This window comes from Orycteropus afer, unplaced genomic scaffold (genome assembly GCF_000298275.1).
Source record: "Orycteropus afer afer isolate SDZICR_OR568_19922 unplaced genomic scaffold, OryAfe1.0 scaffold00037, whole genome shotgun sequence".
Classification (NCBI taxonomy): domain Eukaryota; kingdom Metazoa; phylum Chordata; class Mammalia; order Tubulidentata; family Orycteropodidae; genus Orycteropus; species Orycteropus afer.
This window is the reverse complement of record NW_006921624.1, coordinates 6,578,406-6,602,639: the sequence shown is the minus strand read 5'-3', so window position 1 is coordinate 6,602,639 and position 24,234 is coordinate 6,578,406. Positions and strand designations below refer to the sequence as shown.

Sequence of the window (24,234 nt, the reverse complement as noted above, 5' to 3'; positions counted from 1 at the left end):
GACAACCTTGTGCTGTTTTGAACTGCCCCAACTGTCCTGCCATGGAAGACATGCAGCTCATTTTGCAGAGGACTCTGGTGAACCCTAAAGGGGATAACAGTCTTCTCAATGAACCCAAATATGGGTCATATGAGAATATAGAACTTAAAAAGTTGAATGCTTTAACTTTCTTGTCTCAGAGCGGAAGGCTTTTTCCTGAGAAAAGACAGTTATATCCTATTTATGTGTATAACCGGACCGTTTGGCCACCAACACTCTAGAGCTATCACCAAATCAATAGTTTTTATCTTTGGCTGATCATTAATCCTTCCAAATTACCTGGTACTGAGTCATCGGGTTACAGGGCCAAAAATAAGGAGGATAACACACACACAAGCCACAGATGCATGCATATCTGGATGGATTTGTCTTCATGGGTGAAGCCATTCCAAACGTCTAAGTACAGGGACATCTAGAACTAAAGTGTACCCTTGTGGACAGAAACCATGACATATAAATTATTTCTGTGCCCTTTCAGCTAATTCTGCAACCTCTCAGCTTTCTGTATTTCCTTACCCACCTACTCAAAGTGGTTTCCCTTCTTTCCCAAGGACTTAACGCTAAGGATCCCAACTGCCTACGCACACAGCCTACATTCCCCTCTACATGCTAGCAATCAGGAGAATCTCTGCAAAGGTATTTTATCAAATGCTCCTTTTGTTTGAGGACTAATAATGGTCATAATACAGTCCCAGCATGAACTGAGCTCTTTTATCAATTCCCCAGGACTTTAAATGGACTAATGGGTATAGGCTCATAAAGCATCCACAGCTCCACTCAAGCTGCCTGGCCTTGTAAAAGCAGGATCATTGATGCATCAGGTACTCCCAGAGCCGATCAGGGTTTTGAGCCCACAGAAACCAGTCATTTTGAAACATTGCTCAACAGAGCTCTGCTTTTATCTCTGGTACACAATGGCTCTAAGCAGTGGCTCTAAGGTAAGATTTTGTTTGATCAAAGAGTTTCCTTGATAAAAATGTAAATAAATTCAAATACTAAAAACACAAACAAGTCCCTTCATTTATCAGATGAGGGAACCAAAGCTTCAGGGATAAAGTAGAAATTAATAAGCTGCAAAAGCCGCTGTGATCACTGGATTTGGAATCAGGCCTTATTAGATTCCATTCCCAATACTATCATTTACTACCTGTTTAACCCTGAGGGAAGATGACAGATTTCAATGTCCTCCTCTAAAGTACAAGAAAGCCACTAATATTAATGGAGTTGTTGTAATAGATCTAAGGGATATAAGTTGCTTTAAAGACAGCAATGCTGTATGTATATGACCACTTATTTAACAGAAATTTATTGAGCACATGTTATATGCTAACTACCAACTTGCATCTTCTCTTAGAAATCTCAGGGATTGTCAAGCTAACCATATCCCAAACTGAGTACATTATCTTCTTTCCAAATCTTCCAACAGTAGGGGTCATGGTGGCAGAGGATATCAAGCTTGATTGGCACAACATAGTACACAAAAACATTGTTCTACATCTTACTTTGGTGAGTAACAACTGGGGTCTTAAAAGCAACAACTGATCTCTTCTCATCCAGAGCAAAGAAAATCAAAGATGCATGGAAACCGTTAGTCCAAGGAACTAATGGACCATGAGAACCTCAACTTATATAACCCTAAGACCAGAAGAACTAGTAGGTGCCTGGCTACCAATGTCAACCACTAAGAAAAGGATCAAAATTGGAGATGCTGTATATAGGGGGAGAAAAATGTAGAACAAAACTCAAAATCATAAAAAAGATCAGGCTTACTGGTCTGATAGGGACTGGTAAAACCCCTGAGACTATGCCCTTCAGTCACCATTTGGGCCTGAAACAGAACTCACTCCCATGGCTTAACTCTCAAACAATAGACAGGCCTACAAGCTGAACACCTATACCAGGGAGATGCACTCTTTAGAACAATCAAGTATGGGAGATCAGAAGGGCAGCATTTTCACAGGAAGAAAGGAAGAGAAGCAGGAATGCATAGCTAAGAAGGATACAGTAGAGGAGGAAGTGGAAGGTGAGATGTCAAACTGCGAGGAATGCAACCAGTATCACAAAACAAAATGTGTATAGACTGTTGGATGTAAAATGAATCAGCTTTATAAAATTTCACCCAAATAATAATAAAAATATTAACTACAACAACAACAAATCTTGCAGCATTTTCTATGTCAGAGGATGGTATCATCATTCATCCAGTTAGACAAATCAGGAAATTGGGTGCCATCTCTGATACTCTTCTTCTCTTCAACTCCCATAGCCAATCTAACACAAAGCTCTGACAATTTTTCCTTGTAAATATCTCAGTACCTCTGCATGTTTCCTTTGTTTTACCACCTATACCATCACCTCAATCCACATCCCAGTCATTTCTGTCCTGGGCACCTTGTGATGGCCCCCCACTGTTCCAGCCACGCTTATACTCTGATCTCAGCACTCAGACAGATACTTAGATGTCTGCTCAGTGATCACACCTTCATGGTGGTCTTTTCTGACTTCCCTGACCACATCAACTCCCAACTCCACATCACTGGCTCATAGAAGCATCTCATTCTTTACACGTATACTATTCAAAATTTTACAACCATTTGTATGGCTATGTGAATAAGGTCTGGCTTTCCCATAAAACTCAAAGCTCCCTGAGGGCAGAGATCAACCTTTGCACCTAGCCTACTATATGGCCTTGAGTGACTGACTTTTCTTCCTGAAATGCATTTTGCTTAACCATAGAAAGCAGGAAATAGCTAAATTACCAGAAAAGTGACTTTCAGCTTCGATAGTCTGTGAATTCTTTGGAGAGATGGATGATCAATAGATAGATACAGTTACAGATAGATAGATGGTAGACAGATAGATAGATGGATTGATGGATAGATGGTAGATACAGAAACAGAGATACGGATATAGAGACACTGATAGACAGACTTGGGAATCAATACAACTACCTTCCACACTCCACTCTCTAAAGACTTGATATGTACCTTACTGTTCATGCTTTCTGGATATGATAGACAGACACAATATATCATATGACCATAAACACAATTATTCTATTCATTATTTCATTCAGCAGAGATTTACTGAGTACTTTCTCCATGGCAGGCACTATACCAGGATCTGGACCCTACAGAGTGAAAGAATTGGGGCCACTGATTTTTTTTCCCTCTCCGCAGTCCTAATTCTAATCATAGACGGCTTTCCTTCTCTAGACTGGATATTCATGCAGTAATACTCAATTGGGCTCTCTACCTGAATTCTCCAGGTCCTTATATGCTTCAGCCCAGGACTTGGCCATGTTGGCCAGCGTGTACTCCATGATCTGGATGTCGGTGATGGGGCAGTTGCACTGGGGAAACTCTTCTGCACACTGGCACCTGCACTGGCTATTCTGGCACACGTACTCCCCCTCACCGTTGCACATGATGTAGCTCAAGGCCGACTGGACAAACTTCTCTTGCAGATACTGAGGGAAGATTATCTGAAGACCTGTTCAAGAACAGCAAAAAGGAGATATGGAAAGGTTAAAAAAGGTGTTTCAGTACAGTTTCAAAAGGTGATACATAGGAATTTTGAGCTGCTAGATTCTGTATTGTAACTAAAATATTTCTGGGCCTGTCAATATCCAGATAGCACTAATCTGCAAAGCCTCCACTTGCACTGCTTATATTCAAACTTCGCTGGTCATGACCTTGATCATATCTGAAAGGCAAACTCGATTCCATTCCATTATTCCACTGCAAGAAGACTGTCCCAACACAAAGCGTTCACAATCTCAACTGGCCCTTTAAAACTGCAAGTGGTGTTAGAGTAACATTATAAACAAACAACTCAAATATGAAAAAAAAAAACAAACCAACAACTAGATATCCAAACCAAACCAAACTCACTGCTACTGAGTCGATTCTGACTCATAGCAACCCCTCTGGGTCTCCCAGGTGGTAATCTTTATGGAAGTAGATTGCCTCATCTTCCTTCCACAGAGTGGCTTGTGGGTTTGAACTGCCAACCTTCTGATTAGCAGTCCAATGCCTTAGGCACTGTGCCACCAGATCTCCTTAAAAGAAGATATATAAAATAAATAACTACTGAAGGTTTTTCTTTCAGGTAAGGTTTTCAGAAAATCCAGGGATACATTTTTTATTGCAGAATGATCTATATTACTCCAAAATGTCTTTTGTTTGGATAGTAAAATAGTATTTGTTGGAAGATAGCAATTGAGATAAACTATAGGCCATAGGGAGTGGTAAAGCTTTAATTTCTCCAATTATTGTCCAAATTAGCTTTTTATTAGGGCTCTCATGGCAAAGGAAGAGGTGGTAGCTTTCCACAGGCACACGCGTGGGGTTGATGTTGGTGATATTTCAACTCAGGGCAATGCCCCTGGGTTTAAACACTCACTTTACTGTGAGCTTTTGGGGAAGAAGTAGGTCTCTAATTTTGTCTATCAGCTTAGGCAGTGGCATAGTGACTCTAGGAGAGGTGGCAGGTGCTCAAAGGCCTCAGGAATCTGGACAGCAATTTGTGCCACTGGAGTTGTCTCTTTTGAGTTTAAAATGGTTTTTGAAGATGACTCTAGGGGTGAGTCTGGACTTTATGTGTTGCAGTTGGACAGGCCTTCTTTCATCAGATCAGTCACAGAATCAAGTGGTTTTTTTTTTTTTTTTCATTTCTATAACCCTAATGTCTGTTTCAGCATTAGGTGAATCATTGGAATTTCTTGATGTAATTTTTCTAGTCTCTATTGGAGTTGATGTAATTGATTTTGGCAATTTAGGACTTTCCACAGAAACCAACATAACATCATTGTTACTTTCAGCCACCAGGTCAAGATGATCCAGTAACAAATTAACCTTTTCATTTACTTTTTCTGAAGGCCTGAGATGTTCATAGTTTGCAGAATTCATTCTTTCATCTGCACCACCAACTGACTCTTGATTCTTATCCAAATTCATGGTCTTAGAGTTTGCAGTCTTAAAGCCTACATTATTGGGTAACGTGATCGGTTCCACCAACAATTCCTTTAAGATAATAATACTATTTTAGTACATCTTTGAAATTTTGCTATTTTTGCAAAGAGTTCATCAGCTATTGCTTCACGTTTACTCTTGCACCTATCTTCCTAATTCATGCATTCAATCATTGCAGTTTGTTATCAGCTCTTTGTAATTTACCCTACAGATCTCCTGTCCTATCAAATGTTCAAAGGTAGGTTCCTGTTCTAGCAACATTCTTCGCTTTTCCAGAGGTACACTAACATTTTCATTATTTTACATAGATGTTTCCATGTTTTTAACTTTTTTTTTTCTTTTCTGAAAACATCCTCTTCCTTTGATTATGGCTAATATTACTATCAATGTTGAGAGATAAATATCAAGTCTGCACTTCCACAATCTGAAATGCTGCAATGACAAGCTCCAATGGATTCCTGAGTTTCCAAAACATCAGCAGCATGGTTGCTCGAACTTACTGAATTCACCAAGTTAGGTGATTTTTCAAAAGACATAAAAAGGGAGTCTAAATTTAAACTGTTGTTATTTTGCTTTTTATTATGCTCTTGAACAGGGAGTAGCTAAAGTGAATGTAAGAAATCATGAAGTAAAAGAGGTGAACAGAATATTTCAAAGGGCGGCTCTAGAAGACAAAGTAAAGTATTATAATGAAATGTGCAAAGACCTGGAGTTAGAAAATCAAAAGGGAAGAGAACACTAGGCATTTCTCTAGCTGAAAGAACTGAAGAAAATATTCAAGGCTCGAGTTGCAATATTGAGGGATTATATGGGCAAAAATTGAACAATGCAGAAAGCATCAAAAGACAATGGAAGGAATACACAGAATCACCATACCAAAAAGAATTGGTCAACAACCATTTCAGAAAGTAGCATAGCATAATGATCAAGAACTGATGGTATTTAATGAAGAAGACCAAGCTGCACTGAAAGAATTGGTGAAAAACAAGCTTCAGGAATTGACAGAATATCCACAGCAATGTTTCAACAAATAGATGCAGCACTGGAGGCTCTAACTCACTTATGCCAGAAAATTTGGAAGACAGTTACTTGGCCAACAAACTGGAAAATACATATATTTGTGACCATTCGAAAGAAAGGTTATCCACCAGAATAGAGAAATCATTATTATTATTTTTTTTTTTTTTTTTAGAGTACGAACAGTCTTTATTGATGACAAAGGGACGTGAGAGAAGGGGGATACAATTGCTCCTGCTTCTGAGGCAGCATTCAGAGTCAAAGTTGCAGTCCTTGGAAAGCCAGAATGGAGAAATTATTCAACAATATTATTAATATCACACACAAGTAAAAAGTTTCAGCAGTTACTGAAGATAATTCAAATATGGTTGCAGCAGTGCATTGACAGGGAACTGCCAGAAATTCAAGAGGGATTCAGAAGAGGATATGGAACCAGGGATATCATTGCTGATGTCAGCTGAAAGCAGAGAATACCAGAAAGATATTTACCTGGGTTTCACTATGAAAAGGCAATTGACTCTGTTATCCATAACAAATGATGGATAACATTTTGAAAAAATGAGAATTCCAGAATACTTAATTGTGCTCATCAGAATGTGTTGTAGACAAGAGGTAGTTTTTCAAACAGGCCAAGGGGATACTGCATCATTTAAAATCAGGGCTGTATTCTTTCACCATCCTTATTCAACATGCATGCTCAGCAAATGATCTGTGAAGCTGAACTGTATGAAGAAGACCATGGGGTAAAGATTGAAGGAAGACTCATTAACCACTTGAGATATGCAGATGATTCAACCTTGTTTGCTGAAAACCAAGAGGACTTGGAGCACTTATTGATGATGATCAAAGACTACAGCCTTCAGTATGGACCACACCTCAAAATACGGAAAACAAAAATCCTCACAATTAAACTAATAAGCAACATCAGGATTGTTCTGGTTCCCTAGTGCTGCTCTGACAAGAAATATACCACAAATGGGATGGCCTTAACAAACAGGAGCTTATTCTTACAATTTGGAGGCTTTAAGTGCAAGTCCAAAGTGCCAGGCTCTAGGGGCTGGGTGAAAACCCCTTAACCCTGGGGTCCAGCTCTGCCTCCTGCTCCTGGTCCACTGGAGCTAGAGGCATTTCTTCACTCAGACAGCTGCTGGCTGCTGAGGCTGAGAAGCCCCAAGGTTCACAAGTAAAAAGGCACGGTCCCAATGTTATCAAACCACACGGTAGACCATTAACTTAAGTCCATTGTAAGTACCAAGTTCGGCAGAGCATTGCAGGCTGCTGAGCAATGACACGGCTACATGCAGGGTCCAAGCATGCCATAGGCTAGAGACTATTCCCAAGGCTTCTCCTCATATACAGGAAGCAGACCACATCCCAAAGGACTCAGCTGCTTGTGGTAGATCCCATCATGGAGTTGACTGCAAGTCTCATCATGGAGAATAACTACCACCAGCTGCCCAGCCACTCAACCAGGCCCAGCCAAGCTGACACTCAAACATAAGTGCCATACCATGTGACAGAGCAGAACTACCCCACCGGGTTTTCAGTGGCTGATTTTTTTGGAAGGAGATCACCAGGCCTTTCTTCTCAGGCACCTCTGGATGGACTCAAATCTCTAACTTCCAGTTAACAACAAAACCTTTAACCGTTGTGCCACCAGGGCTCCTTTTTTCAAACAATTATGAACCTTATTTATGAGCAGAGTCCCTCATTGGTGCAAATGGCCAACATACTCAGCTCCTGTTGGAAAGGTCAGAGGCTCAAGGTCACCCAGAGGTGCCTCAGAAGAAAGGTCTAGTGGTCTGCTTCCATAAAGTCAGCCATTGAAACCCTGTGGAGGGCAGTTCTATTCTAACCCGCATCAGGTTGCCATGAATCAGAATATACCTGATTGCAACTGGTTCTATTTCTGAACTCAAGTCGTAAGCTAAGTACTACATCTATAGAGATAATAAAGACATCCTTGCCCCTAGGAAGTTTACAAAATAATTAGTGGGGATGAAGATGCACATCATCATAACACCACTTTAGAGACAGAACAACAATCTCCCTAGGCCTCCACTTTCTCTTCTTTAAAGGGGAGATACTTTCTGAAAAATCAGCCATTACAACACCATGGAGCACAATTCTATTCCACCACACATAGAGTTGCTGTGCGTCAAAATCATTTCAACGCCAACTGGTTGGTTTTTCAGTACCTACATCAAAGGGCTGATGAGAGGATTAAATGAAATAATTTCTGCAAATTGTCTGGAAAACTTCCTAGCACAAGAAATACATATTATCTATTCTTAATTTTTATGATAATAAAGTCACTCCCATGATGATATTTTGTAAAGGTTGAACACAACCTTAAGGAGTATTCAGCAGAAGAGAAGGATACTCAGAGAGGCAGTCATCAGCCTCAGGACACAATTGGACAACCAAAAAAAAAAAAAACCTCACTGCCAACATGTTGATTCTGACTCACAGAGCCCTCCATTGGGTTTCCGAGGCAGTAAATCTTTACAGAAGTAGATTGACTCATCTTCCTTCCATGGAGCAGCTGGTGGGCTCAAACCTCTGACCCTCTGGTTAGCAGCCAAATGCCTTAGACATTGTGCCATCAGAGCTCCTTAACTGGACAACAGAAGACTGCAAATAATGTTGCTTAGGTAGGAGGAGAATCTTTGTAGGGGAGGTGGCTTTTTGGTTTTTTTTTGAAAAATGAATAGAGATCACCTTGTAAAAGAGAACAGGAAAGTCATCCTAAACAGAGAACAAGAGCAAAAATCTAACATGTCTGAGAGTGCTTGGGGGATGAGTTGAACTTTTTTGGTGGGGATGGAGAGGCTGTAGAACAGGTTGTAGAAAGGGCCAGAAGCCACATTGTAAATGGCTTTATTATATGCAAAGGAGTTTGGTCTTTATCCTGTTGGATAATGGGGACACTTCAGTAATTCTCAAAGGTAAGACTGATATGATTGTTATTGTTGTCAGGTGACACGGAGTCGAGTCCCACTCATAGCAACCCAATGTGGCAGAGTAGAATTGGCCCACAGGGGTTCTTAAGGTGCAGTTTTGCGGGAAGTGTTTCTTGCTGTTGTACATAGGGTCACTACAAGTCAGAACTGACTGGATGGCACCTAACTCTGACAAATGTAAAAGAGAATTGTTTTCATTTGGATTATTTTTTTTTTCCTCTCATCCATGCTTCAGGGGTACCCCTGGTTCTAGTCATCAAGAGTTTTCTGTATGAACTCTGCATTTCTTTTACTCTCAGCTTCATAGTTGTGATTCTAGATTTTTATCTTTCCTTCATATTATAAAAAAATAAAAAATAAAAAATCTCATCATTTCAACCCACCTTTAGATGGAATATATATATATATCCCATAAAAAAGGAATACTTTAGAGGGACATGGTGGGGAAGAAGACTGCCTCCCTCATTCCTTATGGTGGGTGGGAAGCAGTAATGTGGTTAGGAGCTGGGCATTGCTGTCAGTCTGGTTCCCCTACTTACTGTCTACATCATCTCAAGTAACTAATTCAATCTCCCTAGGCCTCCATTTTCTCTTCTTTAAAGTGGAGATACTTTCTGAAAAAAATCAGCCATTAAAACACCATGGAGCACAATTCTATTCCACCACACATAGAGTCGCTGTGCGTCAAAATCAATTCGATGGCAACCGGTTGGTTTTTCAGTACCTACATCAAAGGGCTGATGAAAGGATTAAATGAAATAATTCCTGCAAAGTGTCTGGAACACTTCCTAGCACAAGAAATACATATTATCTATTCCTATTTTTTATGATAATGATGTCCGTCCCATGATGAAATTTTGTAAAGGTTGAACACAACCTTAAGGAGTATTCAGAAGAGGAGGATACTCAGAGAGGCAGTCATCAAATAGATGGGGAGCTTTCATTAAAAAAAGAAGTAATAGAATGTTCCCGTGCTTGTTCAACCAGTATGAGAGAAAGAATTGTAGAGAAAGGTGGGTCCCATGTCAATAGCATGAAAGGGCTTCAAACAGAGCAGGGCAGTTGTCCACTGTAAGACTGAGTAAAAGCCACACCAATGAGCAAAGAGCTCATGTGAGTGTGAGTGATTGCTTGGCAGTACTCTGGTAGCATAGTGCCTAAGGCACTTGACTGCTAACCAGAAGGCTGGCAGTTCAAACCCACCAGCCACTCCTCGGAAGGAAGGTTGGGCAATCCTACTTCCGTAGTGATACTGCCTCGGAAACCCAAGGAGGGGTCGCTATGAGTCAGGGCCGACTCGACGGCATATAACAACAACAACAACAACTATTATTGTACGGGGGATACAGATGCTAAAAGGGAGGGTAAAACAAGACAAGCTATGAAGCCCTTCCTGAGCTCAGTCCATGATTCTCTCAGAGCATGTATTATTGAGTTACTTTATACGTATTACCATTTTTGCTTCCAAAGCAAAATTTATTTTTGGCTGATCCCAATCCCCTATAGGCATCTGTGTCTATGGATTGGGGTTACGTTTCCGTTGCTTAAAGGAACTCTATAGACTATATTCTCTATTTTTCTAGCTTGCTCATCGTTTTCTTATTTCTTTTTGCAGGGGATAAAATATTCTATTCTTGGTCCCATCCCAAAAGGAATTTGGGGAGAGCATTTTTAGAAAATTTCATCAAATTATTTCTCCATTTGGCAAGGATACAAAAGGCAGTATTACCTACCCCATTTAATGCAACCGAAAACAGATAAAGTTTGGGGTCTGGGGGGGTTTCTGGGAGCAGCTGAAACACAAAACTGGTTGCTCTTTAAAAATGGAAACTCAGAACATGCCGAGCTGTCTCTGTGGCAGAATCTCCTGGGCGATTTTGAAAGAGAATAATGAAGACATAGCAATTAAAAAGCACTTTTCTGCAAAATGTCATTACTGTTTAAAGTTATATAACCATTTCTACGGCAGCGGAGGTTCACAGAGCAGTCACAGCCAGAGCCCTCTCCTGATGACCTGTGTCCAACAAAGAGGCCCATTGCTGACCTCAGAGATCGGTGCCCGAATCCTGCCGGCCTCAATAGGAGTCATAAATAATTTGGAGCGGGATTTGGCCTGTGCACCCACTGTTTGAAAGATATACAGCTGCCGGCTGGGGTAACATATTCTGTCCCCACAGTTCCCAAAGACACACACACACACACACACACATACACACACGGAAAGGAAAACTGAGAAAATGAGAGAAAAGGGCCACCATGATTGCCAAGCATATAAATTTTGCCTCACAAAACCCAGGAAGGCAAGAGTTGAGAATTTCATTTCAACACCAACTCACCCACGCTGAACATATGGAATATTCCCACCCCCCAATCTTGTTATAATTGAAAAAAAAAGAAAAACCTTGTTATACTTTTAAACGGAATGTTTTGCAGTACTGCAGGGCTGAGTGGGCAGTGTCAACGTGTGAATACCCGGGCCCTATTCCTTTTCTTTTCCTGATTCTAGCCGGTTGTCCCGTCCTCCCTCCCACTTTACCACCAGCACACACATCTCATACTAATTTGTATTTTAAATCAATTTTTGTGTGCTGAGACCTGATTTCTCCTTCTCTTTGTTACACAAGGGGATATCTCTGTTTTCTTGTTTCTTTCTCATGTCCTGGTATCCTCTTCTTCACTCAGAACACGTCAGACACTCTGTCCTATTTTTTGTTTATTTATTTTTTAGCCCCTTCACTGTCTCAGTTGGTTCTTCCTACAGTCCTTACATTTTCTCTTCTCTGAGCCTGGAATGTTCTTTCTCCAGATCTGTGCATGGGTCCTTTGTAATCCAGACCTTCCCAGACCGTCCGAGTTGAAATGCAATACCACCATAGCAGTCTCTTGTAGGCTCTTCCATTTTCTTCATGTTGTTGTTGTTACGTGTTCAGACTGAAATTGTCTTATTGATTTGTTTTTATTTTTCTTTTTCATCCTCTCCATTAGAGAGTGGTTTTTAGGAAGACAGTAGTCTTGTCTGTCCACTCTAAACAAATTGTAAAATAAGGCCAAACACAGAACTGGTTCTCAAAACACATGGAGTCACTATAAGTTGGAATTGATTTGACAGCACTTAACAACACAACAACTCATTTATTGAATGGGGAAAAAAAAAACACTACTCTCTTCCTCATTTAGACTGTTGACCTATTAGACATTATTATTATTATTATTATTATTATTGTGATTTGGGTAAAAGTTTGCCCCATTAGACTTTTGAGATATTAGAAATGAAAAGTTAGGTGAATTTGCCCAAAGCACCCTCACTAAAGTAACAGAACCAAGACCTAATCCAGGAATTCTGACTGAGTTAAAAAACATTTGAGAGTCCTTCCATTTCTTTAGGGATTGAGACAGACTTCTGGCTTCACGTCTCTGCGCTAACTCCAGAACAGAGCCACTTTGGGTAATATCTTCTGAAACTTCAGTGTTCCCATCTGTGAAGTTGAAATCTCAACTTCAAGAGAGCTATCTCTTCCAGGGCTGTTGTGAGGAGATCTAGTGGTAAAGTGGTTAAGGCATTTAGCTGCTAACCAAAAGCTTGGTCGTTCGAACCCACCAGCTGTTCTATGGAAGAAAGGTAAGGCTTCCATAAAGATTTGCAGCCTTGGAAACCCAATGGAGGTCACTATGAGTCAGAATCAACTAGATGGCAGTGAGTTTGGCTTTTTGAGGGTTGCTGTAAGGAGTCCATTGGGTGAAGGCAGGCATAACCAGCACTTGAGAGAGCAATTGGCATAGGTAAGTGCTCAATAAATGTTAGGATTCTTCTATTTACCCCACACCAAGTTATGATCCCTTCCAAGACCAAACCTGAGCCCTTTTTGGAAAAATCTACCTTGACTAGGCCCAGCCAGGACAGCATGAATCATTCCTTGAGAGCATTTTCACTTAAGTGCATGATAATAATTCCTGTAGGTCTTTGTAATTGATCACTTCATCATTTTTTTTTCTATGAGTTTTCCTTCCTTCTTCAGTCCCTCACTTCTTCCCTCCCTCTCTTCTTTTCTCTTTCCTTCTTTCTTTCTCTTTTCTTTTCACACATATCCCTTAAGCACCTACTATGTGCCAGACACTGTGATTTGGATACCAGGGTGAATAAGACAGGAAAATCTCTGTCCTCACAGACTTCCCAGTCTAGTGAAGGAGAGAGATGTATAAACACATTGTCCAGATGCAGTGAGATCAATGCTGTGCAAAAGAAAGCACAAGGTAATCAGGAAGCCCAGAGGAGGAACACCTAATCCACAATGGAGCAGGGGTGTTTGAACAAACTCTCCTAGAGGCAGTGGTTTCAGGTTGGCCCTAATGGATAAACAAGCAACAGGGGACGAGTAGGCCACAGAGAGAGGAGTATAGAAGGAGGAAACAGCACGTGCAAAGGCATGAGGTGATAGAACCCCTCCTAGTTGAGAAGCATCCTGGCCATCACCTTTCTTTCAGAGAAATGGTTCATCTTATTTATCTTTCCCTAAGTGGGAGCTCTGGTAGCATAGTGCCTAAGGCACCTGACTGCTAACCAGAAGGCTGGCGGTTCAAAGCCACCAGCCACTCCTCAGAAGGAAGATGGGGCAATCTACTTCCATAGTGATACTGCCTTGGACACCCAAGGAAGGGTCGCTATGAGTCAGGTCCGACTCGATGGAAAACAACAAGTCCCCTTAGAGAAAAGAGGAGAAAATTCCGGAGCCTGGGAGACTATCAAAACTCTGAAGCAAGGAACAACACAGAAGAGATCCATAAGTTCGCCATAGGAATAGTATTTCTTATACCAACAAAGATCTTTGTTACAGGCAGTAAGTCTACTTGACATTCAGAAAAACATCCAGGAACTCATTGTATTGTTGAGTTTGAACCATTGGGGGGCACTAAAGTAACAGAATTTTCAGGGAGATCCCCCCACACACATTGGGTCCCTGGAGATCTTTGGTGACATGTTGTTGTTGTTGTTGTTATGTGCCCTTGAGTCAGATCCGACTCATAGCAACCCCTCCTTGGGTTTCCAAGGCAGTATCATTAAGGAAGTAGATTGTCCCATCTTCCTTCCGAGGAGTGGCTGGTAGGTTTGAACCACCAGCCTTCTGATTAGCAGTCAAGTGCCTTAGGCACTACACTATCAGAGTATGGTTAATATTAATGTGTCAACCAGGCACTTGGTTAAGGTGACTTTCCTCTGTGAGGCTAGGGAACATTGAATGTCTAGGAAAGAAGAGTCAATCAACAGAAGATGAAGGCACACTTGATTCTTGGAGATGAGAGCCCAACTTTGTTCTTGGCCTTTAACCTTACTCTTGCTGACAGGAGCTCTGAGCCTCTTCCTTTCTTTCTTCAACAAGAAGTACACGGAGAATTGTTGGAGGAGATAAAGAAGAGTTTAATTATAGGTTTCCTACCTTCGAAGAATATGGAGGGGCTATGTGAAGATTCAACACTAAAGGTCATAATTGAAGAACAAGAGAAAAAGGCCTCAAGTAATGAATAAAATGTAGAAAGCAGCATCATCACTGGTCCAGAGCAAGGGTCCAATAAATATTTTTCAAGTATTGTATAAGTCAGTGACATATTATGAAGAAGAAAGAAAAATAAGCCTAGAGACAATACTTATGGATGTCTTTGTGATGGGTATGAAATGTGAGTTGCACCTTGAAGTATGAGTAGAGTCGAACAGATAAAGAACAACCACAGCATTCTATGCACAGGGCATACCTTGAGTACAGGTGCTCAATGTGCAAACACCTTGGATCATTCTAAGTCTAGTTCAAGCTGTTTTTGCACAGCTTTGTTTTGTTGTATTCTATATTTTAATTGCAAAGAGCCCTGGTGGTGCATTGGTTAAAGCATTTGGCTGCTAACCAAAAGGTTGGTGGTTTCAACCTACCAACTGCTCCATAGGAGAACAAGATGTGGCAGTCTGCTCCCATAAACATTTACAGCCTTGGAAACCCTTTGAGACAGTTCTACTCTGTCCTAAAGGGTCACTATGAGTTGGAACAGATTCAACTGCAGTGAGCACATCCTAATTACATAACAGAGTGGTATTTTTGAGGAATTTGCTTTTTTCTGACCTATTTCATTAGATATTAAATGCACAATCTCTTACAGTGCCAAGGGGAAGAGAAAAAAAAATACAGCTTCTATTTTGGTTGAGTATAAATATTTTTATATGCTGTTCTTGCATCAAAATTTGGCCCCTTACAGACATCTCTGAGCCCCACAGGAGTCCCAGCTGTTGTCCTGTACCTGTTAAGTTCTGCTTGTCAAATTCTGTCCGTTTCTGAAACACATGAGGCGGGGAGAACAACAGCCAGGACTGAACCTTTTGCAAAAAGTCAGCCTGCTCCCCTTCCTCATGAAAGCCCAGGGATTTCGGACTGGCAGATAAAGGACTTTATGGCTCCAACAGCCATGCTGAACTCCAGTGTAATGAAGGCATGCAGGTCAATTACCCATCTGTTTGTGTTTCTATTGCTGTGAATTACAGTATCCATCGCTGACAGCTCATTGGAGTGGAATGAAAATAAGACGATAATTCATCGGGTGAAACTGTGCAGAAAGGGCAAAAAGGCTATGATCTCATTCAGAAGTTCAGCCCTGTCTCCGTGATGGGTCATTTACACTCTGGGAAATGAAGAAAGGCAGGCACCTGGGGGAAAAGAGGGTGGGATCTAGCTCTCCCAATGTTAAGAATTACGGTACACTCCCTCCTAGAAAGAGTAACGTGTGTTCACAAGAACCATCATCTATTCCGCAGGATCTTAAGGAGCAGACTTGGAATCCTATGGAGAAAGACACAGGTAGATGGAATTCAACACAATGTAACTAAAACCTTTCCAAATGTTAGAGAGGTTTTGAAGGAGGAAACAGTTTGCTTTGGTAGGTAGACAACTCTTCATCATAGGAAGTGTATAAGTAGAGTTTGAAAGTCAACATTTCAGGAATGGTCTTGAGAACCCAGATCAAAATGGTATGTGGTAGATTGGATTATTTTTCACTCATATTCAGTGCCCTTTCCTAGAGTGTTTCTCTTCAGGACAAATGCACACACCACCCTGTGAACACAGATGTTTTGGCCAATGACATATGAATATAAGTGATGGTGTCACTTCCCAAATGAAGCTGTAAGAATCAGCACATGGCTTCATCCATTTTTCTTTTCCCACTATCATAAGATCAGCAATATTCTAGGTAGAATCCACCAGAGGAGGAGAATCACAATAAACTTGTGACTTTCATGTTGTTGTTGTTGTTGTTGTTATGTGCCGTGGAGTTGGCCCCAACTCATAGCGACCCCTCCTTGGGTATCCGAGGCAGTATCACTATGGAATTAGATTGCCCAACCTTCCTTGCGAGGAGTGGCTGGTGGGTTTGAACCACTAGTGTCTTAGGCACTACGCTACCAGAGCTCCTTGACTATCATGTAGAATAAGCAAACAATTACCATTTATTTTGCAAAATATTGAGATTTAGCAACTGTCAGCACAACAGAACCTAACCTATAGACAGATATAGGAGTTGGCAAACTATGGACCATAGGCCAAATTTGACCTGCAGGCTATTTTTGCCAATAAATTTTATTGGGGCTCTCTCATGTGCATTTGTTCAAGTATTGTCTAGACTGCTTTTAAGGTGGCATAGCACCTAAGGTATTTGACTACTAACCAAAAAGCTGGTGGTTCAAACCCACCAGCCACTCCTCAGAAGGAAGACTGGGCAATCTACTTCCATATTGATAGCACCTCAGAAACCCAAGGAGGGATCTATATGAGTCAGATCCAACTGGACGGCAGGGAGTCTGGGGTCTTTTTGGTGGTGCGAAAGTTAAGCATGTGGCTACTAACCAAAGGGCTGGTGGTTTGAACCCACTCAGGGGCTCTGCAGGAAATAAGACCAAGGGATCTGCTCCAACCAAGATTATAGCCTAGAAAATTGTATGGGGACAGCTGTACTTAGTCACATGGGGTTTCTATGAATAGAAAATCCACTGCACAACACCTAACAACAACATGGCCGCTTTTATGCTGTAATAGGAGAGTTGAGTAGGTGCAACTGGAAATGTGTGGTCAACAACAAAGCCTAAAATATTTGCCATCTGGTCCTTTAAAAAGGAGCCCTGGTGATGAAGTGGTTAAAGTGCTTGGCTGCCAGCCAAAAGGTCATGGTTTGGCCCCACCAGGCACTCAGCAGGAGAAAGATATCTCAATCAGCCTCTGTAAAGATACAGCCTTGAAAATCCTATGGGGCAGCCCTACTCTGTGTTGTAAGGTTGCTATGAGTAGGAATCAACTCAACAGCAATAGGACAACCCTTTACAGAGAAAATTTGCCAACCTCTGTACAAGATGGCCATTAAGATTCTTTCCAACCTCAACCTTGCATGATCATACTGTTGTTCACTCATTTTTTTAAGCAAAGATCTATCAGGCATCTATTATGTGCCAGGCACTATTCTAGGCAATAGGTAAAGAACAATGAACTGAAACAATCCTTCCTCTCATGTAACATACCTTTTAGAGAGAGAAAGAGACAACGGATTAACAAATAAAAACAGAGTAGTTTTTATATTTACAAAAGGAATTGGAAGCAAGAGGATTTCTAAATGACATTTTCAATTTTAAACAAGACAATATAATTGAAACTATGAAATTACCAAAAATAACCTTTTTCTTAAGTCGATTTCATAAATTTTCAGCATATAGATACTATTGAAACTTTAAGAAGAGGTTGTTTCTTTTTAAATGTAAGCCTTCTACCAGAATTCAAGACAAAAATGAAACTTGATACTTACAATGATCTGTGTTACCCAATTACCTGGATCAGCCAACGTCTCCAAATTCCTCTATTACTTAGATCCCTGGCCATACTACTAAGACTGTTCTCCAAACATGCCAACATCTCTCCTGTTTTCACTTACTGTTCCCATTAACTGGAACACTCTTTCCCCTCATTTTTCATAAAACTGACTCATTTTCATCCTTCAGGAGTCAGCTTAAATATAGTCTGCTAAGAGGTCTTTCCTGACCATTTTCACTAAAGGAGTTCTCCCCTCTAGTTCTCTGATCTCAGTTGTTGTTAGGTGCCATTGAGTTTGTTCTGACTCATAGTGACACAATGTACAACAGAATTAAATACTGCACAGTCTTGAGTCATTCTCACAATGTTGCTATGGTGAGCCCATTGGTGCAGCCACTGTACCAGCCCATCTCCTCAAGGGTCTTCCTCTTTTTCATTAACCCTTTACTTGATCAAGCATGACATCCTTCTCCAGGGATTGGTTCCTTGTGATACCATATCCAAAGTATGTGAGATGAAGTATTGTTATCCTCACTTCTAAGTAGCAATTTGGCTGTACTTCTTCCCAGACAGGTTTGCTTGTTCTCCTGGCAGGCCATTCAATATTCTTTGCCAACACCATAATTCTAATACATCAGTTCTTCTTTGGTCTTCCTTACTCACTGTCCAGATTTTGCATGTATATGAGGCAACTGAAAAGATTATCACTTGGGTCAGGTGCACCTTAGTGTCCACAAGTAACATTTTTGCTTTTTAACATTTTAAAGAGGACTTTTGCAACAGATTTGCCCGATACATTTTTTTACTTGATTGTTGGACATTGATTGATTGCAGATCCAAGTAAAATGAAATATGTGAGCACTTTGAAGGCAAGAGGCAATGCTAATTTATTTCCCATTACCCTATCATCTAGTGCAGAAGTGGGTTCCAAGTAAGTAGTTTGAATGAAAGTGAATTTGAGACAGAATGTGTTTCAGAGAGAACTGTGGTTCTCTGTTCTGTGCTTAGCATGCTCCACATCTTTGCTGCCAACTCTTGTAAGCAGGGCCTATGTCATCTTTTCCATCATCATAACTTGAGACCTGAAAACTATTTTGGCTTTATTTCAGTAGCTACAGAAACAGGTGCTCAGAAAAATCAGAATTAAAAAAAAATACACAAACCCAGAAACCATTCTAAGAGAACAATGGTGTTCAAGAATTTGACCACTAATTTTAGCAACATATTTTGTTTTGGATCTATTGCTATGCCTTATAATTCTTGAGAATCTGGACTATATGAAGAACAGGGCATCAGGATTAGAGGAAGACCCATTAACAACCTGCGATATGTAGATGGCAAAACCTTGCTTGCTGAAAGTGAAGAGAACTTCAAGCACTTACTGATAAAATATCAAAGAATATAGTCTTCAGTATGGATTATACCCCAACATAAAGAGAAGAAAAATCCTCATATCTGGACCAAAAAACAACATCAAGATGAATGAAGACAAGCCAGAAGTTGTCAGGGACTTCGTTTTACTTGGATTAACAATCAGCACTCATAGAAACAGCAGTCAAGAAATCAAATGTCATATAGCACTGGGCAAATCTGCTGCAAAAGACCTCTTTAAAGTGTTTAAGAGCAAAGATGTCACTTTGAAGACTAAGGTGTGCCTAACCCCAGCCATGGTATTTTCGATCACCGCATATGCATATGAAAGCTGGACAATGAATAAGAAAGACCAAAGAAGAATCAATGCCTTTGAATTGTGGTGTTGGTGAAGAATACTGAAAATACCACAGATTGACAAAAGAATGAACAAATCTCTTCTAGGAGAAGTGCAGCCAGAATGCTCCTTGGAAGCGAGAATAGCCAGACTTCATCTCACCTACTTTGGTCATTCTGTCAGAAAGGACCATTCCCTGGGGAAGGGTATCATGCTTGGTAAAGGAGAGGGTCAGCAAAAAAGGGGAAGACCCTCAATGAGACAGATTGAGACAGTGGCTGCAAAGATGGGCTGAAGCATAGCAAGATTGTGAGGCTGGCACGGGACTGGGCGGTGTTTGGGTTTGTTGTACACAGGGTCGCTGTGAGTCACAATTGACTTGATGGCAATCAAGTCAACAACATAATCCTTGAGGACAAAAAATGTGCCTTTATGATCTCTGCATTCTTTACTAGAAATCAAACATAGTATTAAGTTATAAAATGAAATGAAATGAGTTGATTCAACATCTACTAGTAAAGTACACTGACTCATTTTATAGGCCAGGCTCTGGACTAGATACCAGAGATCTGGAAAATACAGAAATAAGATATGATTTATGACATCAAGGGGCCCCAGCTGTGTGAGAGAACAAAATGTATAAATGTATAATTATAATCAAACAGAAATATTCATGCTTCAGAGGCAGCAAAGAAAACCCCCTACTTCAATAGGAAAAGAAGAATTCAGAAGAATTACTTTGGACAAGACTGAACTCCTAGAGGGTTCGTGCTCAGTATTCACCGATGTATATAGTACAGAATCATAGATCTGCAAAATACCCTCAGGATCAAATACATTCAGGAAACTCTGTACTAGATCCAGAGGAGATGTACAATGCACAGTAGCACAGTTAAGGTCCTGAGAAGTCCTGCAGTAAATAAACGTGTTTTATGTTATTTAATTCAGTATAGAAGTATTATTGAGCGTTTGCTCAGTTATTCTGTGGTAATAAACAACCTCAAAATCCCAGGGGCTTACAACCACAAAGGTTTGTTTCTTGCTCATTTAACAGGCTGGCTGTACTTTGGCTCTGCTCCAGATGTTTTCTTCATTTTGGATCCAAGCTGAAGGAGTAGTTGTTATTAGGAATTTGACATTCTCATGCAGAGGAACAAAGCAAAGGTCAAGCCAGGCCCTCTCTCTACTAAAGCGTCTGCTCAAATGTGGCATGCCTCATGTTCTTCCACATCCCATTGGCCAAAGCAAATCACATGGCCAAGCCCAATGTCAACTTAAAGGATGTATATACCCCCCACAAAAGCAACACAGTCATACGGCAATGCACTAGGGTGCATAATTTTTTTTTTACAGGAAGAGAGAAATAATCTACCATAAAATAAAAATTCACTTAAGCACAAAACCTTTTTTTAAAAAAAAAAACACCTATTAATATTTTTGCAAACCTTCATATATTGCTGGTGGGGATATAAAATGGTATAAATACCGTGTAAACTAGTCTGGCAGTGCCTCAAGAAGTCTAACAAGAATTATCATACAATCTAGCAATTCTACTCTTAGGTATGTACCAAAGAATAGACTACACATGTCCCAACAGAGACTTATACACATATGTGCACAGTAATTCTATTCACAGTAGCCAAGAGGTAGGAACAACCCAAATGCCCATCGAATAATGGATAAACAGAATGAGCTATATACATACAATGGAACTTCATTCACTCATAAAAAGTAATGAAATTTTGATAAATGCTATAACATGGATGAAACTTGAAGACATTATGCTAACTGAAAGAAAAGATCATATACTGTATATATATATATATGAAGGAGCTCTGGTAGCATACTGCTGAAGGCACTTGACTGCTAACCAGAAGGCTGGCAGTTCAAACCCACCAACCACTCCTCAGAAGCAAGGTTGGGCAATCTACTTCCACAGTGATACCGCCTCAGAAACCCAAGGAGGGGTCACTATGAGTCAGGTCCAACTCCATGGTGCATAACAACAACAACTATATGATGCTATGTATATGAAATATCCAAAATAGGCAAATCTATGGAGAGAGAAACTAAACTAGTGGTTGCTGGGGCCTGGGAGAGGTAGAGTTGGTGATTGACTCCTTAACGTGTATGAGATTTCCATGATGAAGAGGTTCTAGAATTAGTGTTGACGACTACACCACATTGTGAATTTACTTAATGCCACTGAATTGTACATGCTAAGATGGTTAAATGGTCAATTTTACGTTATATATTTTATAACAGTCAAAAAGTTACAAAATAAGCAAAACAAAAAGAAACTATGCTTTATTATTAGTGTACAATGACATACACTTTAGGAAAAGCCAGTCTAGCTAGTATCACAGTATCTAAAGTTGATGAACATACATTCTGTTGTGCTATTGAATAGGTATTTATTAGTATCTACAATATAGCTCATATTGCTTCACAGTGCAATATACCACACATTGTTTTACACTGTGATGCAAAGAAAAAGAAGATGCATAAGACGTGTAGTCCAGTATCAAGAAGGCACAGAGCAGTGCATTTTGGCAACTCATCTCAATTTAGATTAGCAATCATTTATTGAGCCCTTACTATGAGGTAAACACTATAGTACAAAGAAATGAATAATGCACAAGTGAAAAGTATATGATTAGTCTTCTGGGTGTCTTCATTGCAATTTAGTGGCATATATGTACAACTGTGCAGGTAAGGCAATGTAGAATGTACTCAAACTATAATAAAGGCCTATCAAACATGCTATGTTTATACTGTAAAAGGAGAGCTTAATTCTGACTGTGGTGGTTAAGTTTGTGTGTCAGCTTGGCTAGGCCTGGTTGAGTGGCTGGGCAGCTGGATGTAGTATTCCCCATGATGAGACTGACTCGTAATCAACTCCATGGTGGAATCTACTGCAAGCAGCTGAGTAGCTGTCTTAGGGATGTGGTCTGCTTCCTGTATATAAGAAACAGCTTTGGGAATGGTCTCTAGCTTAGGGCATGCTTGAACCTTGCATGTTGCCAAGTCATTGTTCAGCAGCCTGCCATGCTCTGCTGATCCTAAGACTTTCAATGGACTTGAATCAATGGCCTGCGATATGATTTGGTAACATTGGGACTGTGCCTTTTTACTTGTCAACCTTGGGTTTGTCAGCCTCAGCAGCCATTAGCTGTCTGAGTGAAGAAAAGCTTCTAGCTTCAGTGGGCTGGGAGCAGGAAACAGAGCCGAAGTGCAAGGTTGAGGGACTTTCAACCAGCCTCTAGAGCCTGACATGCTGAACTTGGACTTAAAGCCTCCAAACTGTAAGAGAATAAACTCCTGTTTGTTTGAGCACCCATTTGTGGTATATTCCTGTTGGAGTGGCACTAGGTAACCAGAACATTGACTAAGGTGAATTCTGAGGGAAAATGTAATGATTAACTCAATAATCTTAAAATATCAACAAGTACCATATCTATATGGAGTCAATGAATTAATTATTGTGGGTTACTTATTTAGGTTCTAATCATCTTGATACTTGATTTCTGTACCATCAATGAAACTGACAGGGGATCTGATGGGAAATAGTTGTTAAAATAGATCAAATTGCCACACTGACCATTTTTCCTTCAGGATTTCCATCCCGCACATTTGGCCACAAGTTTATGTGAGAAACATATCCCTTCATGATCATATGCTAAGAAATAACTTTCCTGATATCTTTTCTCTCATAGCCATCTGACACCTATCGGTTTCTAATTGCTTAAATTTCTACCTCCCTCCTGCACAAGTCTGAATCTCCATCTTGATTCTAGGTGTTCTCAGGTAAGAGGCAACAGGCAACACATTTACTGATCTTATACTCCTGGAATGTTACAAGACCTTAGTGATCACCTGTTCTAGGGGTGTTGTTTTTATTTTTTTCTGGATTCTTTAGAGAATATGAGGCTAGCTATATATTTTCTCAACTGAAAAATTAGTCACATATATACACATACACAATTTGGTAAGTAATTTTAGGGAAATCACAGAATCTGTGAAAACGGCAGAGCCTATAAAAAGTTATACCTCTAGTATAGAGAAAGGACTATATAAATACTGTAATAAAACTATTATTGTTTATTCACGTGCCTCACGTTGACAAGCAGTATGATTTAGTGATTAAAAACATGGGTACTGAGTGGTTCTGGGTTCAAATTTCTGCTGTCACTTGCATAATAAGTTACTTAACCACTGTGAGCCTAAATGAACAAATCTGGAAAATGAGGCTATGTTGATGTTTACATAAGATACTGATATAAAGAAATGAGTTCTCCTTGGCTAAGGGACACTGAGTGCTGTTAAAGATGATAGCAAATTTTCTAAATGGATAGTGGTGAAGGTTGAAGGACATGACACACATATTAATGTCACTGAATCGTGTATGTGAACAATGTTGAAATGGCAAGCGATTTGTTACACATATTGCTGCTATTAGTTGCCACTGAGTTGATTTTCTCCTCATGTGCACACAGGAATTATCTGGTAAACTGTTAACTATGATGACTATGATTACTACCAACATGTCAACTCTCTTGATGTTTAGGCAAGATGCTTTCCATATGTTTCCCAAGTAAATGGAGAAGGATATCTCTGAGTTGGAGGTGTTCTTATCCCTGTTTTGACGGTTAGAAGACTCCAGGAAGCTCAGAGACTTAAGTAACTAGCCCAAGGTGTTCTCGCTG

General features: G+C 40.2%; 1 protein-coding gene across 1 annotated transcript in view; it reads right to left on the bottom strand.

The window, feature by feature from the left end:
* BRINP1 (BMP/retinoic acid inducible neural specific 1) overlaps positions 1-24,234 on the bottom strand; it is a 175,863-nt gene that overhangs the window by 37,047 nt on the left and 114,582 nt on the right. Inside the window, exon 5 of the mRNA XM_007936670.2 lies at positions 3,295-3,531. Coding sequence (XP_007934861.1) covers positions 3,295-3,531 — 237 coding nt within the window. The remainder of the gene's footprint in view (positions 1-3,294; positions 3,532-24,234) is intronic.